Here is a 20,886-nt window from a genome sequence, read left to right as displayed (position 1 = left end):
ACTGCGTTAAGATGGCGGCTGTTTATTAACGCCGGCGAGTCTATCATTTCGCATCTGGTTCTCTCTACTAGTGCTTCTCAAAAAATTAGCATATTGTGATATAGTTCAATATTTTCTATAATGTACTGATAAACATTAGACTTTCATATATTTTAGATTCATTACACACAACTGAAGTAGTTCAAGCCTTTTATTGTTTTAATACTGATGATTTTGGCAAAAAAGTCAAGAAAAACCAAAAATCCCCGTCTCAAAAAAATGGCATATCATGAAAAGGTACTCTAAAGAAGCTACGAACCTAATCATCTGAATCAACGAATTAACTCAAAACCTCTGCGAAAGATTCCTGAGGCTTTTAAAAACTCCCAGCCTGGTTCATTACTCAAAAGCGTAATCATGGGCAAGACTGCCGACCTGACTGCTGTCCAGAAGGCCATCATTTGCCACGTTTACATGGAGCCAAATATTCCAATTACAATCGGAATATTTGTTCAAACCGAAGAAATGTGTTCCATATAAACACCTCATTCGGAATGAACAGGCCCAAACCGAATGGTATTTCATTCCGATTCACAGGGGTGGAATATTCCTTTTCCCAAACCGATTAGAAGTACAATTATATCATGTAAACAGGGAAGCGGAATGGTGTCTGGTTGTGTTCTTTCTGCACATGCTCCGTACTGACGTGGTGACGTCACTTTGTGACGTAAGTAACGTCACTTGCAACATGGCTTCCAAGCACAGCGCACCTAATTGGAGTCCGGCGGAAAGATTGTATTTAATTCAAACTTTAAAAGAATTGAATATAATTGCTCGCTTAGACGGGCGTAAAACGAGGAACAGTGAACTATTTAAAAAATGTTCACGAGAGGTTACACGAAGCCGGAATAGACCGGAGCGTTGACCAGATTAGAAACCGGTGGAAAACCGGCTACTACAAGGCAAAAGAGCAAAACAGCAGAAGCGGATACGACCCCACAAACACAACAAGTGGGTTAAAGTTAAAACAGCAGCACTCCGACGATCGATCTCCATGTTTTGCAACGTGACGCTTTGTTTTGATTCATCTGCGCATGTCGGACGGCAGTTGTCAAACGTCCTTTCGGAATAAAGGCAGACACATGTAAACGCTGGATCGGAATAGATGAAGTGACATGTAAACAGCTGATCTGAAATTTCCAATCGGAATTATTTGAATCGGTATGAATAAAAGTCAGCATGTAAACGTGGCTACTGACACCCTCAAGCAAGAGGCTAAGACATAGAAAGAAATTTCTGAGCGAGTAGGCTGTTCCCAGAGTGCTGTATCAAGGCACTTCAGTGGAAAGTCTGTGGGAAGGAAAAAGTGTGGCAGGAAACGCTGCACAACCGCACCCTGAGAAAGATTGTGGAGAAGGGCCGATTCCAGACCTTGGGGGACATGCAGAAACAGTGGACCGAGTCTGGAGTAGAAACATCCAGAGCCACTGTGCACAGGCGTGTGCTGGAAATGTCAGAAGCGCCTGACCTGGGCTACAGAGAAGCAGCACTGGACTGTTGCTCAGTGGTCCAAAGTACTTTTTTCAGATGCAAGCAAATTTTGCATGTCATTCGGAAATCAAGGTGCCAGAGTTTGGAGGAAGACTAGGGAGAAGGAAATGCCAAAATGCCTGAAGTCCAGTGGCAAGTACCCACAGACAGTGATGGTCTGGGGTAGAGCTGTCCCGACTAGTCGACATAGTCGACGTCATCGATGACGTAAATCCGTCGACGAGCACAACATCCCGTCGACGGTTAATGAAGGGTTAAAAAAAATATATGCGTGGAAAGTTCAGAATGTCGGACGCTTGGTATGCAAGTGGGGAAAGCGGCACAAAGCCAAAAAAGCGCACCAGAGAGTCCAAAACATTAACTTATTTTTAAAGAAACAAAGGAGGGTACACTGTTGTGTCCTGTCTCTTCAATGCCAAGCTTGGCTGCACGTCGGCGGTGAATGAGAACGACAGGAGAGTGTAAGTCCATCTAACTAACTAATGACATGTTTTATTGAAGTTGCTAAGCCTTTCGCGATATGCAATGAGTGCATTTATCGCATGGTAAATAAATATGAGGGCGGTCATTTTCACGGCTGCGTTTTATTGCTGCGCGCGCGTGCATACATTTGTGCATGCGTGCTGATGGCATATGAGACTCCAGTTCTTTTCTCTCATCAACACGCTGTAGAATTAAAGTTCAGACATACAACATAGGAAAACACATCTATATTAAACACTATATATGTTAGCATTGCTACATTGAGGGGAATGGGGAAAAAAGACGACCTACTTTAGGCAGCTATAAAACAGGCAGCCTTCTCCAAAACTTGCAGTCAAAAGGTGATACTTCAAACATGAAAAATCGCTGGTTAACACCATTTGCAAAATGAAAAAACATCTATTACTGACACCACATGCTATGACAAAAAGTGCTTTTTTGGCGGAGTGTAAAGCTTGAATTAGTGGTTTAGCGAACATACTTCCGGTGAACATTTCTAAATAAAAGCATATCATGTTCGTCATATAAATAACGATTTCTGGAGTTAATCCCACATACTTCAGATTCTACACTAAGAATACCTTTAAAATGACACCCTTTATGAAAAGTCTGATGGTGTTGGTCTACTGTTTTTATCAAGGGCAGGATCAATGCAGCTAGCTATAAGGAGATTTTTGAGAACTTCATGCTTCCATTTGCTGAAAAGCTTTATGGAGATGCAGATTTCATTTTTCACCACAACCTGGCACCTGCTCACAGTGCCAAAACCACTGGTAAATGTTTTACTGACCATGGCATTACTGTGCTCAATTGGCCTGCCAACTCTCCTGACCTGAACCCCATAGAGAATATGTGGGATAATGTGAAGAGGAAGTTGAGAGACACCAGACCCAACACTGTGGATGAGCTTAAAGTGCATGTGACACGAAAAAGCATGTTTATTTCATAATACACGCGGTGTTTTATGCTCCTGAATGATATGGACCGCCTGGATGTGTGTGGAAGTGATCGCTATATTATTTTTAGTTTTTTAAATCCCGCGCCATGAAAATGAGTGACTTCCGGCTTCGGTCTTGCATTGATGAGGAGGGCGCTGTGACGTGTACGGTTGAAGGCGTCCTCTTCACTCTACAGCCGTACTGCTGTGTATGAAGACTAAGGATTCAGCTGATTTTGCGGATTAAAATGTTTATTTTTCGCATCACGCCAGCCAAACGGCTGCAGAAAAATCTTGCTTTATGAGGGAGAGGCGTATGCGCCTTTTTGGAGTTTCAAAAGGTTCCCATTCACCGTGGATATTGGCCAAAACAAGCCCTACTACTCTGGGACCATTGGACTTACGAGGAAGTGAGTAAACATCTTGTTTTGTATTATGTCTAATACGAATACAGCGATTACAAAGTAAACACTACAAACTTTCTTTAAATAAAGGACTACTTACGTTTGATCATTGATGGGCATGTAAAAAGCTTTCCTCGTGCACATTAGCTGCACAACAACTGCAGCCGCCCTCTTCCGGGGAACTAGCTATAAATTGCTCTCCGCCGGGCAGTTTGCCGGTCCGCGAAGACAATCGGCAAGCCAGTCGTCATGTCAAATAATCCGGGCTAGTTATGTGTGATTTTTCGCTTCGAAGACTTTGAAACATCACTCGGTTCGGGTTAGCATGTCAGCTAGCTGTCACGCCTCTTGGTTTGTTTACATTCTCCGAAGCCGGGGAAGGGAAATGACTTATGTCCAATTTGGGTGTCAAAAAATATCGTTCGGGAGGTGCGACAGTAAAGGTGAAGTCGACAGTTTTGACCATTATGGAGTAATTTTGCCATGTCGTCCTGAATAAGTGCGTTTTTTCATATTCCATTTAGCACAAGACTTATTTGTCATGACCATGCCATTTATTTAGCAATTGGCGAAAATACTTGGATAAAAAGAATATCTGGTAAAAATATTGAAGTAAAGAGACAGAAGCAATGACATTTTGCAGCTCTCTTCGTCGCGTTTTCCTCGTTGTGACTACTTCCCCCTCGACGGGCTGACTGGTCCTTCTCAAGTCATTTATTTAGCTATTGTGGAAAAATACTTGGATAAAAAGAATATCCTGTAAAAATATTGGAGTAGAGAGACAGAAACAATGACATTTTGCAGCTCTCTTCATCGCGTTTTCCTCGTTCTGAATAATTCCCCCTCAATGGGCTGAATAGTAAAACCGATGAGCCCAGTCTCCCGCTGACATCATCCACCTGTTGGGGACGCTAGAGCCCTATAATGGTAGGCGTTGCTAACCGGTAGATTAAAAGACTAATTTTTCGTCATCTGTGCTTTGCTAAATTGTTGTATCGTTGTGTGTTGTATTGTGGAATCGTCTCAAAATATGATTCTAATTCACATAATAATGCTATTTTTAAGACTTTTTTCTCCTGTCGTATGCTCTTTAAGGCCGCTATAGAAGCATCCTGGGCCTCCATAACACCTAAGGTGTGCCTAAGGCTAATTGCTTCCATGCCACGCCGCATTGAAGAAGTCATTTCTGCAAAAGGATTCCCGACCAAGTATTGGGTGCATAGTAGAGCAGGGCGGTAAACCGAAAATTTACCGTTACCGAAATTCTTCACGATGACCGACGTAATTTTGACCATGTCGGTAAATTCTGTAATTTAATAAAAGAAGAAAATATAGTCTTTTGATCCCGCTTTGACTCTTGTGTTGTTCGGCTATGTTCATTCCCCTTTAAGAAAGCAGACAGTGTGCTTACGTTTGGAGTCACATGGTTTTCAGGAAGCCAATCAAACAGAAGCCCGGTAGGCTAACGCTAGCAGCTAACGCTAGCAGCTAACGCTAGCGGCTAACGCTACAAGTAAACGGGATGAAGTCGGGCTTAAGTTAGCTTCGCCAAACTTCCACCCGACATTAAGTAAACTCTTGACGGGTTCCAGATAGGGATGGAAAAACCGAGGCTTTCTGAAACAATGAACCACTTTTAAGACAATTGCCCTAAATTGAATCACTGTTTGACACACTGCAAGAGCCCCATCTACTGGATAAAAAGTGCACGTTTCTTTTTAAAAGTAAAGTTGACAAATTGCCTCAGCATTACATATCTTCAATAGAAATTAAATGGATGTCGTCTATTTCGACCAGGAGATCGTGTCGTTATTAAGTGTGATTTACACAATTAAAGTTGACCTCTTTAAGCCTGTGTCATTGCTTTTGTCTGTGAAGATGTGTTCAAAGCAGTATTTGTAATACACGACAGTGCTAGTCTTGTAAGTGGCTCGTCCTAGATGACGGGGAGTAACTATGTATTGTTTATTTTTTGTAAAAATTACAGTACAGTAAGCACAGTGCTTGGGAACAGGAATATTATTTATTGCATACTGTAAGGATTTCCAAAATCATTAGATGTAAATAATTGAGCCGAATAAAAGAAAGGAAAGGTTTGTGAAACATTTTATTTTTTAATTAAGTATAATTTCTGGGGGGCGGGTGGATGTGTCGTATTTGTATCTATTCTAAATATCTAAACGTATGCCACTATCTAGTGTATAACAATGCGGAATGAATTTAATGAAATTCAAGTGATGATATTTTTCAAGTCATACAAGCTGTTATAAATGTTCACACAAGAATTCTTATTGTTTACAAGATTTTTTTTAATACTTAATGTTTAGACTGCATGTGCAATTGTTAAATTGAAAGCTGGTAAATAAATTTAATGAGAAACTTAATTTGTATTCCATGCATTGATTCAAATTTTCAAATTATATAACAGTTTGCTTGGGCGAATTTATCGTCATTTATCGTTATCGAGGTAAATCTGCTCAATTTATCGTGATACGTACTTAAGGCCATATCGCCCAGCCCTAGTGCATAGCTGATATAATTAATTGAAGGTTGACTTTTTTTGTATTAAAACACTTTTTTGTATTGGTTGGATGAATTATGCTAATTTTTTTAGGTAGGGTTTTTTTTTTTTTTTTTTTTGCCAAAATCATCAATATTAAAACAATAAAAGGCTTGAACTACTTCAGTTGTGTGTAATGAATCTAAAATATATGAAAGTCTAATGTTTATCAGTACATTACAGAAAATAATGAACTTTATCACAATATGCTAATTTTTTGAGAAGGACTAGTACATGTGCTAATGCCGCCGTGTCTGTCATTTCTTATTGGAGCCACTTAGCATTGCGTTTACAACGGCGTCACAGCTCCCTTCCATCCAGCACACTCCCGCTTGCTCTCTCGTCTCCTTGAGTCCGTGTCTCTGACTTTTCTCGCGTCATTCAACCAATGTAGTAACGCACCCCTTTACATCCTCAGTGACGGTCAAGGCGTTGCCATGATAAGAACATTTATTAGATTACTCACTACTGAAAAAAAATAACGCCGTTAGTAACACCGTTATACTCTAATGCCGTTATCAACACTGGTTGTCAGTAAGGCGTTACTAAATAACATTTTCGATACATGCGCTCACGCTGCCGAGTCTGTCATTTCACATCTACTTCTATGTACATGTGATATCTAACGTAGCATTATGTGGGCGTAGTTTGTAGCGGCTGTCGGCCGCAGTCAGGTATTATTGGTTTTTTATCTAGCGGCATGAGTTGAGCATGATGTTTACTCTCGGTCCGTTCCTCATTGCGTCCCGAATACCGCACTGACTGTGTTGTCGTTTCGCTTTACTTGGCATACTTCAATAATCGGAATTTGGATGTTTGTGAATCGTTCTCGAATCTTCCACGGCCGAATCGCGAATAATCCAAGAATCAGAAATTTCGCACACCTCTAGTCACTTGTAGGAAATCTTTCAATTTGCAAACAAAAGTCAAGTCGATTTGGCACCTTATGTCAGCTAACGAGTGCATGGCATGTCTACAAAGTAAGCACTGCCGCTATATCCAAGTGATGAAAAATACTAGACTGAAAAAGGCATTTCCGGACTTATGAGAAGATACTATTATGGTTGAAATCTGCCTCATCAAATAAAAAATAAAAAAAGCTTGGGATGACCTTTAATGTATACCAACTGTTCCTCCTCCTCTTCCTTGATGTATGGTAAATCTTCTTCCTCTTTGATGCACGCAGACCCCTGGTGCTCAGGATGATGAGCTTGGCTGACATCTACAAAAATAAGACCACAGACACACGGCCCAATTCTTATTTCTTCATTTACAAACTTGTGTCCCCAAACACGGCCCAATTCTTATTTCTTCATTTACAAACTTGTGTCCCCAAACACAGCCCAATTCTTATTTCTTCATTTACAAACTTGTGTCCCCAAGTCATTTAAAGTTGGAGAAAATTGTCAATTTTGTATTTTTTCATGACTTGTTGTCATTCAATCCAACACAAAGTAATTCACATTAAAATCAGTAAGACATAACAAAAACAGTCTAATAAAATAGATGAAAAACAAATGAAACCACAAAAAAACAAGGTCATATATTGCGTATGTGTGTAGGGCAGCAGCGGAACAGCATTAATGTTCTTAAATGAATGCCGAAAATATTGGAAAAATGTCGGCCCGTTTTGAATAATCCATTGAGATTGAAAAAAAAATCTGGCTCTTTTCCCAAACCCAAAATATTGCACTGGAAGTTGCCAGTGTCGTAACATAAAAATAAAACGTCTTTTTTTTTTTTTTTTTTTTTTTTTTTTTAAAGTAAAAGAGAGCAATATTAATACCGCACAGAAACACAGAAAAACCTTTTCAAGAAAAAATAAAATTGTACTTAATACCTTCAGCATTTAGGCACAGAGGTATAAAGTTGTAGTAACATGTGGCGGAAAACACAAACAAGACTGAAAAAGCAGTTTCTGCTCTTGCACTCCTCTTTAAAAGAAACTGCTGTATAAGCCAAAACAACTGTTGTGCTTGATAGGACAATATACCTATATGCTGACATAGCAGATTCATGGCGCATTAAGCCCCCGAACTATTTTTGTCTGTTTTACCCTGAAAACCCCCGTTTACAGATGTCGCGCAACCGCTTTTGTTTCAACCCAGCCATAAAACGAAGGTAATTATTTATATTTATTATTCAAAATGTCATTTCTAGCTTAGAATCATTAATTGATGTCTACTATTTCGTTAAAAAAAAAAAAAACACTTAAAAAAATTATTCACTAAGTCACAGATATCTACCTCATAAGTATAGCTTAATTGAATTTTTTTTTGTTACTGTCGCATTTTCTCCAGTATGTTAGATGATAAATAATCGATCCAATCAAATACAAATTGAATAATAACGTTTAAAAAGGTAAATATGTGAAAATGAAAATCTCGACCACTCCTTGATGTCTACGATTTCTGCATCGCGACCCTAGTTATATCACCATGTTTCGTCCATGAAATCTCACAAAAATGCAGCTCTGGCCACTCACAACTGTGTCTTGACACTCGGTGATACATGCCACATGGAGTTTTTCGATCGAAACGAGGTAAGTATGCGATAATATCTCGTTAAAATTGTGGCGTCTTTGATTCTGCTCTCACCTGCTCTCACCTCCAGTTAGGGTTTTGCTGTTTTAAAAAAAGTTGTGTTTTTTTCCAAAATGCCCCCCTGTTCAAAATTTTTGCTTCCCCCTAGTCTGGGGGCCAAAACTGACATTGTCACTGATGCGGCCATCTCAGGGTACAAGCTGACAACCTATAAAATATTAATATTTGATCCCTTGGGATGTAATTTAGACTGGTTGTCAGCTTGGAAAATTTGATTTTGTCCATTTTATAACTATATCTTTAAAAGTGGCCAAAAGCGGAATTTATCCCTAAGTGTTTCCTTATCCTTCTTATCCCCTACTGTACTCTTGGACATCCTTCCAATATAATCAATCTTATGTGCAAGTATAACCTTTGATAAATTGAATAATAAGCATAGCAAAGGAGTATTGCGCAGTTTTGTTACGACAACTGTGCTGAGGCCTGAAGAAAGAGGTTCACTGGAGATCACAGAAGGTGTTTTCATAGGAAATCATTGACTAGATTCACTAATTTCTATTTTTCTACAACAAAAACATCTCTCTCATTTCTAACTGTCTACAACAACAAACCAGGTCTCACCACAAAGTGGCAGAAAAGGTAGGAAAACCTATTTCTCGACTAGCTAAACATCATAGCTAGATATTTAGGCTCACGTGACTTGGTAATAACTACATGTTGATGTGTACTGGGAATATTTATTTCTGCACAATACTAAGTTCTACATTCTGCTAGATAAGTGTTGACAACATTTTCAACTAGCATAGCAACTCAGCTCAAATAATCTATATTTTCGGTCTCCTAAAGAAGCAGGCTAAAGAAAAGATAATGATTCCCTTGCTTTTCAGATAAGTTAACATGGAGACAGAGGGAGCACAAAGCTTAGAACCCTAAGAAGATCAAATAGCATGAGGTATAAATTGGCACAAATATTTTATTTGGGAAGTACAGCAAAGAAAAGAAGCTACAAAAACCACCTGAATTGTATCAGAGTCAGAGCAAGTGAAAGAGCAAAATACAGGGATGTGGAATATGCAGATGCTCTGGATCAAATCCAGGCATTCCTATACACAGACAAAATAAAATGGCACAAATCATGTTATGCCGCTTTTACCAATGTCACTTACATTTCTCACCTTACAAAGAGTTTTTTTTAAAAAGCAAGTACATCCCAGGAACCTACAAGCACCTTCTGCCCCCGCTTCACTAGACAATCAGTATCTCCAGTCACTTGGGAAAATGTATCTTTTGTCAGAAAGATAAGCAAGGAGACAAACTTCGCAACATCCAAATGATCCATATTCTATTTATTTAAATAATGCAGCAGATGAGTTTAGAGCAGGACTTGCCAGAGGTCAAATATACTCAATGAGAACAGTTTGGGAAAGATACTGTAAGCTGCTTGCAGACTTTGACTTGGATCCAGGAAGTTACAGATGTCAGTGTGTTAAGGAAAAGCTTGACAGGTTGCTTGATGGAAAAGCAATATTGGGGCATTCACAAAAACAAAAACAACTGATCCTATAATGAAATCTGAAATGAAGGCTGAGGATGCCATACTTAACATGAAGAAATCAACAGATAATGATGACACGCAAGAGGCAACCATGACTAGTTGTGGAACTGACAAGGACGCTCAGATATTGAGTTGGCTGTACTGGGTGGCATTGAAGATCAAGGCGGACATTAGGGTGTGTCCGGGACATGATGTTATTGGAGGAATAGATCTGCATCATGCGGTAGAAGTTGTGCCTGAAAGTCTATACATGTTGTTACGACTCCTTTGTATTGGTGATGCTGAACTACAAAATGATAGTGAAGAAACTTTTAATACAAAACTACTCAGCATTGCTTAAGACAGTGTTTTCCTAGCTTCTGGTGGACGGAAACCAACATCAAAACACATTGGTATAGGAATAACTGAAACTTGGTTTCAACGACTCATCATTCAATGCAGAGACACAGATGTTCTGGTGTTGCTACTTGTCTTTGCACAACATTTGAGGCCTGAAGTTTGGATGAAGGCAGGAACAGCCAACAAACCCCATTTCCCTCCAAAATGTCAAGTGACTCATTACAGGAGTGCTGTCAGCATTCCTGCAGAGATTAAAGACGTGGGGGCCAGCCTGTTAGTGTTCAGACCATACGCCGCCCGTCTCATCAGACCATAGGACATGGTTCCAGTCTGATGAGATGGCCGGGCTTTCTCGTGTACAGTCTTCAGAAGAGGCTTCCTCCTGCGGTGACATCCATGCACACCAATTTGATGTAGAGTGTGGCGTATGGTCTAAGCATCAACAGGCTGACCCCCATGTCTTCAATCTCTGCAGCTATGCTGACAGCACTCATGTAACGAGTCACATGACATTTTGGAGGGAAAATGACAAGCAGTACTCAATTTGGACATTTAGGGATGTACGAGGGGCATTCAAAAAGTAATGCACTGAAGTGCATTGCTTGTACAGGATTTTACCAATCTTGTTCATATTTGGCACAAACATGATAGGAGACATCTTTTTGCGATTGTTATATGTGTTTTTCTAATGTTCAGATTTTTAAAGTTTAAACTAGCTTTCAAAATGGCTGCCCCTCTTGAAGCTGGTCAGAAACAAAGAGTTGTAATCAAATTCCTTGTTGCAGAGGGAGAAACCCCTCTGAGGGTTAGGGTTTGTGGATTTGGTTTGTGGAGGTATACATTGAGACTCTGAGGAAGCTCAAAGCAACAATTCGACGTGTTCGGCCCAACTTGGACATGGCAAACGTGCACCTCCGTGAAGTTGGCCCCCCATCAGATGCAAATTTATATAAAAATTATGTCAATCGTTTGTGCTATGATTGTGCTGGTTTGTGCTCCAAAAAGTTTCGTTTGTGCCATCATAGTTTTGCAGTTATTAGGGCCCGAGCACTAAGCGTGCGAAGGCCCTATTGTTTTACAAAGGATTATTAGGGCCCGAGCACTAGACGTGCGAAGGCCCTATTGTTTTGCAAAGGATTACTAATTAGGGCCCGAGCACTAGGCGTGCGAAGGCCCTATTGTTCTGCAAAGGATTATTATTATTTATTTATTTTTTTTTTTTTTTTTTCAGGGCAAATGAAAATGGCCAATTTGGAGGCCGGAACACGCACGAAAAGTCACCAAAATTTGCAAATACGTGCGGCTTCGCGTAAATTTCGATAATCTTGCGTCGTTACGAAAAAATGTCAAAAAATGGCTCAGTGGCGCCCCCTTGACCCTTAAAAGTTTCAAAAAGGCCTCTCCTCTCAGGTTTTCAATGTAGAGCGATGAAATTTGGGGAGTAGATACCTTATGCCTAACTGCTCAAAAAAGCCTCTTGCACCCATATTCCAAATCCAACAGGAAATCGGGTATTTTGGATCGAATGTGAAATTTTATCGGTTCACAGCTGGAGTTTACGTTTGGAGGCTTGAACATGCACGAAAACTCACCAAAATTTGCACATACATGCAACTTTGCGTAAATTTTGATAATCTACAAAAAAATTTAACAAAATGGCTCAGTGGCGCCCCCTTGAAATTTTCAAAAAGGCCTCTCCTATTAGGTTTTTTCAACGTAGAACAATGAAATTTGGCGAGTCGATACATTGTGCAAAACTGCTCCAAAAAGTCTCTTGCACCCATATTCTAAACCCAACAGGAAGCCGGAAATTTTGGATCAAATGTGAAATTTTATCGATTTACATTTGAGACCTTGTCGCTGAAGGAAATATTTGGATCGTCTTCAAAATTGGTCAGACTATTCAGGAGACATATGAGATCTTAAGTTTTCAAAATGGTGAGTTTTCATTCAAGGGTCTGACCTGGGCGTGGTCCCAAAGTCGGCCATTTTTGGCCAAAACACCAAATTCAGAAAATGATTAAAAACTCTGTGATACAACGTTCAATCTTTTTCATTTCTAGCATGTATATGAGATATCCCAGCCTGAACACGACTGCCTTGAAATATTACCCATTAGGCCTGGCGCCCCCTAGTGAGAACAGGAAATGGCCTTCTTTCTGAGACAGGCTCCTCCTCCAAGGGAAAAAAATCTATTGACCTCAAACCTGTTTCAGGGGAGCCTTAAGACATGTGTTCAGGTGCCTGATGACAAATATTGAGGTATCGTTGAAGCGGAGAGGTCCAAACTGGAAGTGAAAATGACCATCAACAATTTGTCTCGCCAAAAACTTTGAACAGTCGTAACTCGGCAGATATACAACATATCTGCGCCAAACTTCCCGTGTTTGTTGAGAGTCATACCCTGAAGGTTGTTGTAGGGGTCATTTGCATCAACTCTACAGTGCCAACTAGTGGCGACAGAAAGAAGTTTTAAAAAAGGCCTTTCCTATTGGGTTTTTTCAACATAGAGCGAGGAAATTTGGGGAGTGGATACCTTATGCAAAACTGCTCCAAAAAGTCTCTTGCACCCGTATTCCAAATCCAACAGGAAATCGGGTATTTTGGATCGAATGTGAAATTTTTATCGGTTCACAGTAGGAGTTTACATTTGGAGGCTTGAACATGCACGAAAACTCACCAAAATTTGGACATTCATGCAGCTTTGCGTAACGTTCAATAATCTTGCAACGTTATGAAAACATGTAACAAAATGGCTCAGTGGCGCCCCCTTGAAATTTTCAAAAAGGCCTCTCCATTTAGGTTTTTTCAACGTAGAGGGATGAAATTCGGAGAGTCGATACCTTGTACAAAACTGCTTCAAAAAGTCTCTTGCATGCGTATTCCAAACCCAACAGGAAATCGGGTATTTTGGATTGAATGTGAAATTTTTATCGATTTACAGTGTGCACATTTTACACCTTGGCACCTAGGGAATTAGTTTGATCATTCTCAAAATTGGCGAGACTGTTCATGAGGCATATGAAATCTTAAGTTATCAAAATGGTGTGTTTTCATTCACGGGCCTGACCTGGGTGGGGTGCCAAAGTCGGCCATTTTTTCGCCAAAACACCGAATTCGGAAAATTACTGATAACTCCCTCATACAACGTTCAATCTATTTTAAATCTGGCATGTGTGTGAGGTATACCAGCCTGAGCAGGACTGGATTGAAAATTTACCATTTGTGCCTGGCGCCTCCTAGTGGGAAAAGGAAATGCCCTTTTTTACGGGACACACTCCTCCTCTAAAGGGAAAAAAATCAATCTACCTCAAACCTGCATAAGGGAAGCCTTAAGACCTGTCTTCAGGTGCCTGATGAAAAATAATGAAGTTTCGTTGAAGCGGAGGGGTCCAAACAGAAAAGTGAAAATGACTGTCAACAATTTTTCTCTCCAAAAACTTTGAAGAGTCATAACTCGGCAGATATACAATATATCTGCGCCAAACTTCCCATGCTTGTTGAGAGTCATACCCTGAAGGGCCTTGTAGGGGTCATTTGCATCACCCCCTCCAGCGCCAACTAGTGGCAATAGAAAGTCACTCGTTTTTCCAATACATGTCCAGTTCTTTTCAGGTTGGTCATTGTAGTTTCAAGACCTATTAAAATACTTATTTACGCCCCGTGTCTACGTGTCTCTGTCTGTTGCCGTGACGACCCTTTGTTCGCCATTTAAAGGAAATATTTTTTTTTCAGAGACTCAGGCAGCTTATAGAGCCACAATATTTGGCACACTTGGTCGAATTGGCCCAGTTAGAAGATTAATTTTGGTTTTGAATAAGGGCTTGGCTGCACAGCTCAGTAGTGGCTCCTTTTTTGTAGTACTCTGTCCTATAGGGGTTTTTATCTCTTGGGTGTGGGAATGTAAATAGGTGACTTTCGAGCATGTTAGGTTCTAATGAGATGATTAGAGAGGAGGATCTGCCACCACCCTGACCTGCACACAGTCAGAGTTGCATGACGTCCGAGTTGCGCTAGATTGCGAGGGCCCGTTCAGTCCTGCTTGCAGGCCTAGTTATTATTATTATTTATTTATTTATTTATTTATTTATTTATTTTTTGGGGCAAATGAAAACGGCCAATTTGGAGGCCTGAACATGCACGAAAAGTCACCAAAATTTGCACATACGTGCGGAAAATTGTACATTTCGATAATTTTGCAACGTTGCAAAAAAATGTAACAAAATGGCTCCCCTTGAAATTTTAAAATTGGCCTATAACATTAGGGTCTGTCAGCGTAGAGTAATGAAATTTGGGGAGTCTATACCTTGTCCAAAACCACTCCAAAAAAGCATTTACACTCATATTCCAAACCCAACAGGAAATCGGTTATTTTGGATCGAATATGAAATTTTTATCCATTTACAGGGTGCACATTTGAGTGCGTTTTCATTCACGGGTCTGACCTGGGCGTGGTGCCAAAGTCGGCCATTTTTTCGGCAAAATGACAAATTCAGTAAATGACTAATAGTTCCTTGACACAACGTTCAATCTTTTTCATATCTGGCATGTATGTGCGGTATCCCACCCTTAACACGAGTGCATTGAAATATTACCCATTAGGCCTTTCTTGTGAGAATAGGAAATGCCTTTTTTTACGAGACAGGTTCCTCCTCTAAGGGAAAAACATCTGTTGACCTTAAACCTGCATCAGGGGAGCCTTAAGACCTGTGTTCAGGTGCCTGATGAAAAATATTGAGGTTTCGTTGAAGCGGAGGGGTCCAAACAGGAAAGTGAAAATGACCGTCAACAATTTGTCTCGCAAAAAACTTTGAACAGCCATAACTCAGCAGATATACAACATATCTGCGCCAAACTTCCCGTGCTTGTTGAGAGTCATACCCTGAAGGGTCTTGTAAGGGTCATTTGCATCAACTCTACAGTGCCAACTAGTGGCGACAGAAAGGATTTTTAAAAAAGGCCTTTCTTATTGGGTTTTTTCAACGTAGAGGAATGAAATTTGGGGAGTCCATACCTTATGCAAAACTGTTCCAAAAAGTCTCTTGCACCCATTTTCTAAATCCAACGGAAAATCGGGTATTTTGGATCAAATGTGAAATTTGTATCCATTTGTAGTATAGTTTACATTTGGAGGCCTGAACATGCACGAAAACTCACCAAATTTTGCACATACATGCGGCTTTGCGTGGATTTCAATAATCTTGCGACATTACAAAAAAATGTAACAAAATGGCTCAGTGGCGCCCCCTTGAATTTTTCAAAAAGGCGTTTCCTATTTGGTTTTTTTAACGTCGAGCAATGAAAATGTGGGGAGTCGATACCTTATGCAAAACTGCTCCAAAAAGTCTCTTGAACCCATATTCCAAACCAAACAGGAAATCGGGTATTTTGGATCGAATGTGAAATTTTTATCAATTAACAGGGTGCACATTTGAGACCTTGTCACAGGGAGTTAGTTGGATCATTTTCAAAATTGGTGAGACTATTCAGGAGACATAGGAGATCTACAATTTTCAAAATGGTGTGTTTTCATTCATGGGTCTGACCTGGGCGTGGTGCTAAAGTCGGCCATTTTTTCGGCAAAATGACAAATTCAGTAAAAGACTAATAGCTCCTTGACACAACGTTCAATCTTTTTCATATCTGACATATATGTGCGGGATCCCACCCTTAACACGAGTGCATTGAAACATTACCCATTAGGCCTAGCGCCCCCTAGTGGGAACAGGAAATGCCTCTTTTTACTAAACAGCCTCCTCCTCCAAGGAAAAAAATATATTCACCTGAAACCTGCATCAGGGGAGCCATAAGACACGTGTTCAGGTGCCTGATGAAAAATACTGAGGTTTGGTTGAAGCAGAAGAGTCCAACAGGAGAAGTGAAAATGACTGAAGCCATTTCGTCTCACCACAAGCTTTGAACAGTCATAACTTCTACAACATATCTGCGCCAAACATCTCGTGCTTGTTGAGTCATACTCTGAAGGGTCCTGTAGGGGTCATTTGCATCATCCCTATAGCGCCAACTAGTGGCAATAGAAAGTCACTCATTTTTCTAATATATGTCCAGTTCTTTTCAGGATGGTCATTGTAGTTTCAAGACCTTTTGAAATACTTATTTTATGGCCCATGTCCACATGTCTCTGTCTGTTGCCGTGACGACCCTTTATTCACTCTTTTTTTGTAGTACTCTCTCCAATAGGGGTTTTTATCTCTTAGGTGTGTGAATGTAAAGAGGCAACTTTCGAGCATGTTAGGTTCTAATGAGATTAGAGAGGACGATCTGCCACCACCCTGACCTGCACACTGTCCGAGTTGCGCTAGATTGCGAGGGCCCGTTCAGTCCTGCTTGCAGGCCTACTTAAACATTGTTTTTTAGGTCAACCAGAGTTCACCCAGCCCCCCATCTGCGGCGGAATGGAACCCCAGTGGTGTCATTTGATTCTGCCTCGTTAGTGCTGGATTGTGCTGCAAAAAGTTTTGTTTGAACTGCTACGGTTTTTGAGATATTCATAATAATGTATAGTGATGACGTCACGCGCAGCACCCCATCTGCGGCGGAATGGAACGGCGATGATTCCATTTTTTTCTTCGTCGTTAGTGCTGGTTTGTGCTGCAAAACGTTTCGTTTGTGCCATCATCGTTTTGCAGTTATTAAAGGGGATGTAGCGCCCTGGGAAAATTTTGATATTCCATCATTTATCCATAAACGCATGCCTTTTGTATTCATATCATGCCACTTCGTGTAATTACACACAAGAAAATGAGAGAAATTTGGCTCGATTGTCAAGCTAAAACGACCGGCGCCCGAGATCTGGCAGATTGTGTGCGTGACGTCACGTCAAGTGAAGAGAGTGCCACCGGCCACTAGGGGGGCAGCGCCTGTCTGCATCAATATAATTCCTTCTAGTGTGGGGAGAATTAGGGGTGTTTTGAGCTGTTTATGCTGATGCATTGTGTTCGTCCTGCACATATTCCAGGTTCCCTCATGAAGAAACACCGCTCGTTGTCAATAAAAGAGAATTCAGAGTTGGCAGTGAGGGCTGTTTCTTCAACAAGAAAAAGGCTCAGTGCTTTAATACTGAATGGCGGCGATGATGGCAGTCAGTTTCGTTTCTAGTTTCAGCGACGAATCCGACGTAGAAGGACGTAACGAATGTTCATCTAATGGTGACGAGGAGAGTTGCAAAGCTTTAATCGGTGTTATAGGTGACCAATTTGAGCCCAAACGAACGCCAATGCAGCGTAATGAAACGGTCATTGAGGGGAGCAATGACACTGATGAAACATCGGCAGCAGATCGTGTGGGAAACACCAATGATTTGTTTAGCATTTCTTTTTGTGAAGCTGATACACCGTGACTGCAAAATAAAGGAATGCATAGAATAATTATAATTTATTGCGCTATCATAGCTTTTCGCTCTGCCAACAGACACAAATATGAACGGGATCAGAGGATTTGTTCTATATATTTTACGAACGATCATTTATACATGTGTCGAGTCCTGTATCCAAAGGCGTGACATTTTTTTTTATTAATTATAAAAGAGTACTCACTCTGGCCATTTCAAGCTTGGCTGCTCCCTTCTTTGCGTAGCTTTAGCCTCCTTTAGCAGTCATCGTCTCTCTCTTGATATCTCGGGACATTTAGGTGGCTGTGCATCTATGGTCGGCACCGCATCTCCTTTGAGCAGCAATCTTTTAGCAAAACCCGATTTCTCTTGTCCATAGTTCGAGAAGCTTTCAGTTGGAAAATGCGCACCACAGAAAAGCGTGCCGGAGGCTGTGTCTAGAAAATTAGCCCTCTTTGCACGGACGAACTTTACCCATTTTCTGTGTAGTCCAGCTTTTTTTTTCGCGTTCAGGAACTCATGGATACTATATTCCGATAAACAACTATTTGTACACCACATAGCACAGCAGTTTTGAACCATTGTTGTGATGTTTTGGTCAAACAAACCCCAACGCTACTCTCTCGTCGTTAAAAAACAATGGCACCTAGCTCCGCCTCGACTTTCAATCACTTGTCGTGACGTCGCCGCCCCATTCGGCTGTTTCCGGAACACTTTCGGTAGTGTTCGTCATTTTCGATCTATTTTCGATAATTGCTCATTAATGTGATTGATTTTTTTGTTAACTTTATCAATATTTGTTATCTTGGCGCATAACGGTTCTATTGATGTCTCACACCCCCTTTGCCGAAACATCCCCTTTAAACATTGTTTTTTAGGTCATCCAGAGTTCACCCAGCCCCCCATCTGCGGTGGAATCGAACCCCAGTGGTGTCATTTGATTCTGCCTCGTTAGTGCTGAAAATTTGTAAAAAAAAAAATATATATATATATATATTTTTTTTTTTTTTTTTTTTTTAATATCGCAATATACTATCGCAAACCCCCAAAAATCGCAGCAATATTTTTTTCCAATATCGTTCAGGCCTACCACATACTAACCTTTTGTTGCTGCGGTCCAGCCCCCTTTCTCTTGGTAGCACTCAGTGTTTGTTCACGTTTCGTCTTCAAAGGTTTTTTTGTCAGGGTCAAAGTATCGAAACTGGCCGATTTAACTCCACCTCTCGAAACTTTCCGGCCGCAAATCTTGCATGCAGCCATTGATTTTAATCGACGGGATTTCTATGCTGTAATATTTCCAGTCCGCCGTCATTTCTCCTGGTTTGTTTTTCCTCAAACTCCTAGTACTCCTGGTTAAGAACGGCTATTGGGCCACTCTCATTGGTCTGGAGCAGGCCAAAAGCGATAGCTGCTTGGCATGCAAAGTGATCACGTGTCATTAGTACACAACAGAGAGTGTAGTGAGCGTCAGGAGAAAAAAAGGTTGCGGTCAAGTGTAATACTGGACCGGTAAATAGTATCGGCGCCATCTTTGTCGCATGAATATAGGAACTAAAGTTATACAACATAAAATATACAATATAAATGAATATTACATCACATTTGTAAAATACAAACACATCGTAAAATAAATAATAGCCCATTTAAATAAAATAAATTGAAATGTGCTAAAACACCTGTAATGGCGTACCGCACGCAGGCTATTTTTAGACCGTGACGTCGCATCGTAAAGCGGAAGTAAAGCCGAAGTGGGACATCATAGACCCGCCCTCGCATAGACCCAACGTAAAAAGTGCTACTTTTTTCCGGTAATCTTTCAAAAACGAACATGCCGATCACGCCTTGCTTTTTTGGAACTTGTAGAAACGACTCTAGACATTACGACACATGAAGGATGTTTTCTTCATACGTTTCCGGAAACCAAAAACTCGGGAGGAAAAAATGTGAAGACCGAATCAACTTGCGCGGACTTTAACACCAGCTTGGCGAATCCATTTACGTTTCATATGCAGTAAACATTATGTTGGCTTGGCATGGTCTTTCAGAGGACAAAGAGGTAAGCCATTTTTATATTTTCAACTTATTTTTTTAGCGTAACGTTGTGCCGTACTGCTTCTGTCTGACAATGAATGACCTGAAAAGAATTACAATGGTATCTGACTGCCATTAAAAGTGTTCGTTGGCTGTCACTGAGTAGCATTTGCGATCGCTACACAAAGCTAACTAAATTACCCCCAAGAACGGTAAGAGACGTAGGACAACCAGAAAATATATAAGAAAGACAGGGCTGATGGTAAAGGATAGCTTGTTGAAACAGGAGAATGTCATTGTCAGTCGCGTCGATAAAAAAGCTAAAGCTATGCTTAGGTCGGCTCGTTTTTTTCGTCTTTTTCAGCCTTCGACACTAAATCCATCTCTTTAACTGAACATTTTTATGTTCTTCCACATCTTTGCCAGTCAATTTGGCACCAGGCACATCATTTTTGGAGAGAATTGGTAGGTTTAGCTCTGTAAACATCTCCTTCGTACACGATTTCCATTCATTTCCTATTAGGGACAAACGGTGGCTTGTCCTTACTTAGCAACAGTAGCTAATGTCATGAATATTAATGAGCGGAAGTGACGTGTTGCTTGCGGTACGCCATTAAGAATAATATACAGATCCTGCTTACACAATTAAATTTATTAGTTTCTGTGTGGCGCTTTAACTTGAGAAAATCCACCAATGCAGCTTTTGAATACCGTTCATAAGGGAAAAAAATCATTGAGGCATTTCATTTGTAAAATAGTTGTTAAATCTTTGTCATTGGGATTGCTTTTCTCTTTAGCACAGGACTTTTTTCTTCTTGCTTTCAGAAAGAAAGCTGACCAATACGCGGCGTCCGAAAGGCAAATTGTTGTTGGATTATTATCTTTAAATACACGCTACTTTTTGAGCAGAATTCCGCTTTGTATAGGCTACTGTTCCTATTGTTGAAAGCACAAAAGTGTGTAATGAACAACTAGCACATTTATATTTTGCATTTGGTTTTCTTACTGTACCGAAAATGAACCGAACCGTGACCTCAAAACCGAGGTACGTACCGAACCGAGATTTTTGTGTACCGTTACACCCCTAGTAAAAACACAGCGCTGTAAAGTGGTGAGGGTGTAAAATTAAAAACATAATAAAGCTTGGTAGTCA

The 20,886-nt window shown here is 40.5% G+C and overlaps 1 protein-coding gene across 2 annotated transcripts in view; it reads right to left on the bottom strand.

The window, feature by feature from the left end:
• Positions 1-20,886, bottom strand: part of LOC130927336 (oocyte zinc finger protein XlCOF6.1-like) — a 32,501-nt gene that overhangs the window by 6,092 nt on the left and 5,523 nt on the right. Inside the window, exon 2 of one of the 2 annotated variants that reach the window (XM_057853099.1) lies at positions 7,026-7,136. The exons of the other annotated variant lie outside the window; for it this stretch is intronic. Coding sequence (XP_057709082.1) covers positions 7,026-7,136 — 111 coding nt within the window. The remainder of the gene's footprint in view (positions 1-7,025; positions 7,137-20,886) is intronic. 2 annotated transcript variants of the gene reach the window in all.

The sequence above is a fragment of the Corythoichthys intestinalis genome, chromosome 12 (genome assembly GCF_030265065.1).
Source record: "Corythoichthys intestinalis isolate RoL2023-P3 chromosome 12, ASM3026506v1, whole genome shotgun sequence".
Taxonomy (NCBI): Eukaryota; Metazoa; Chordata; class Actinopteri; order Syngnathiformes; family Syngnathidae; genus Corythoichthys; species Corythoichthys intestinalis.
This window is presented reverse-complemented; position numbering and strand designations above follow the sequence as displayed.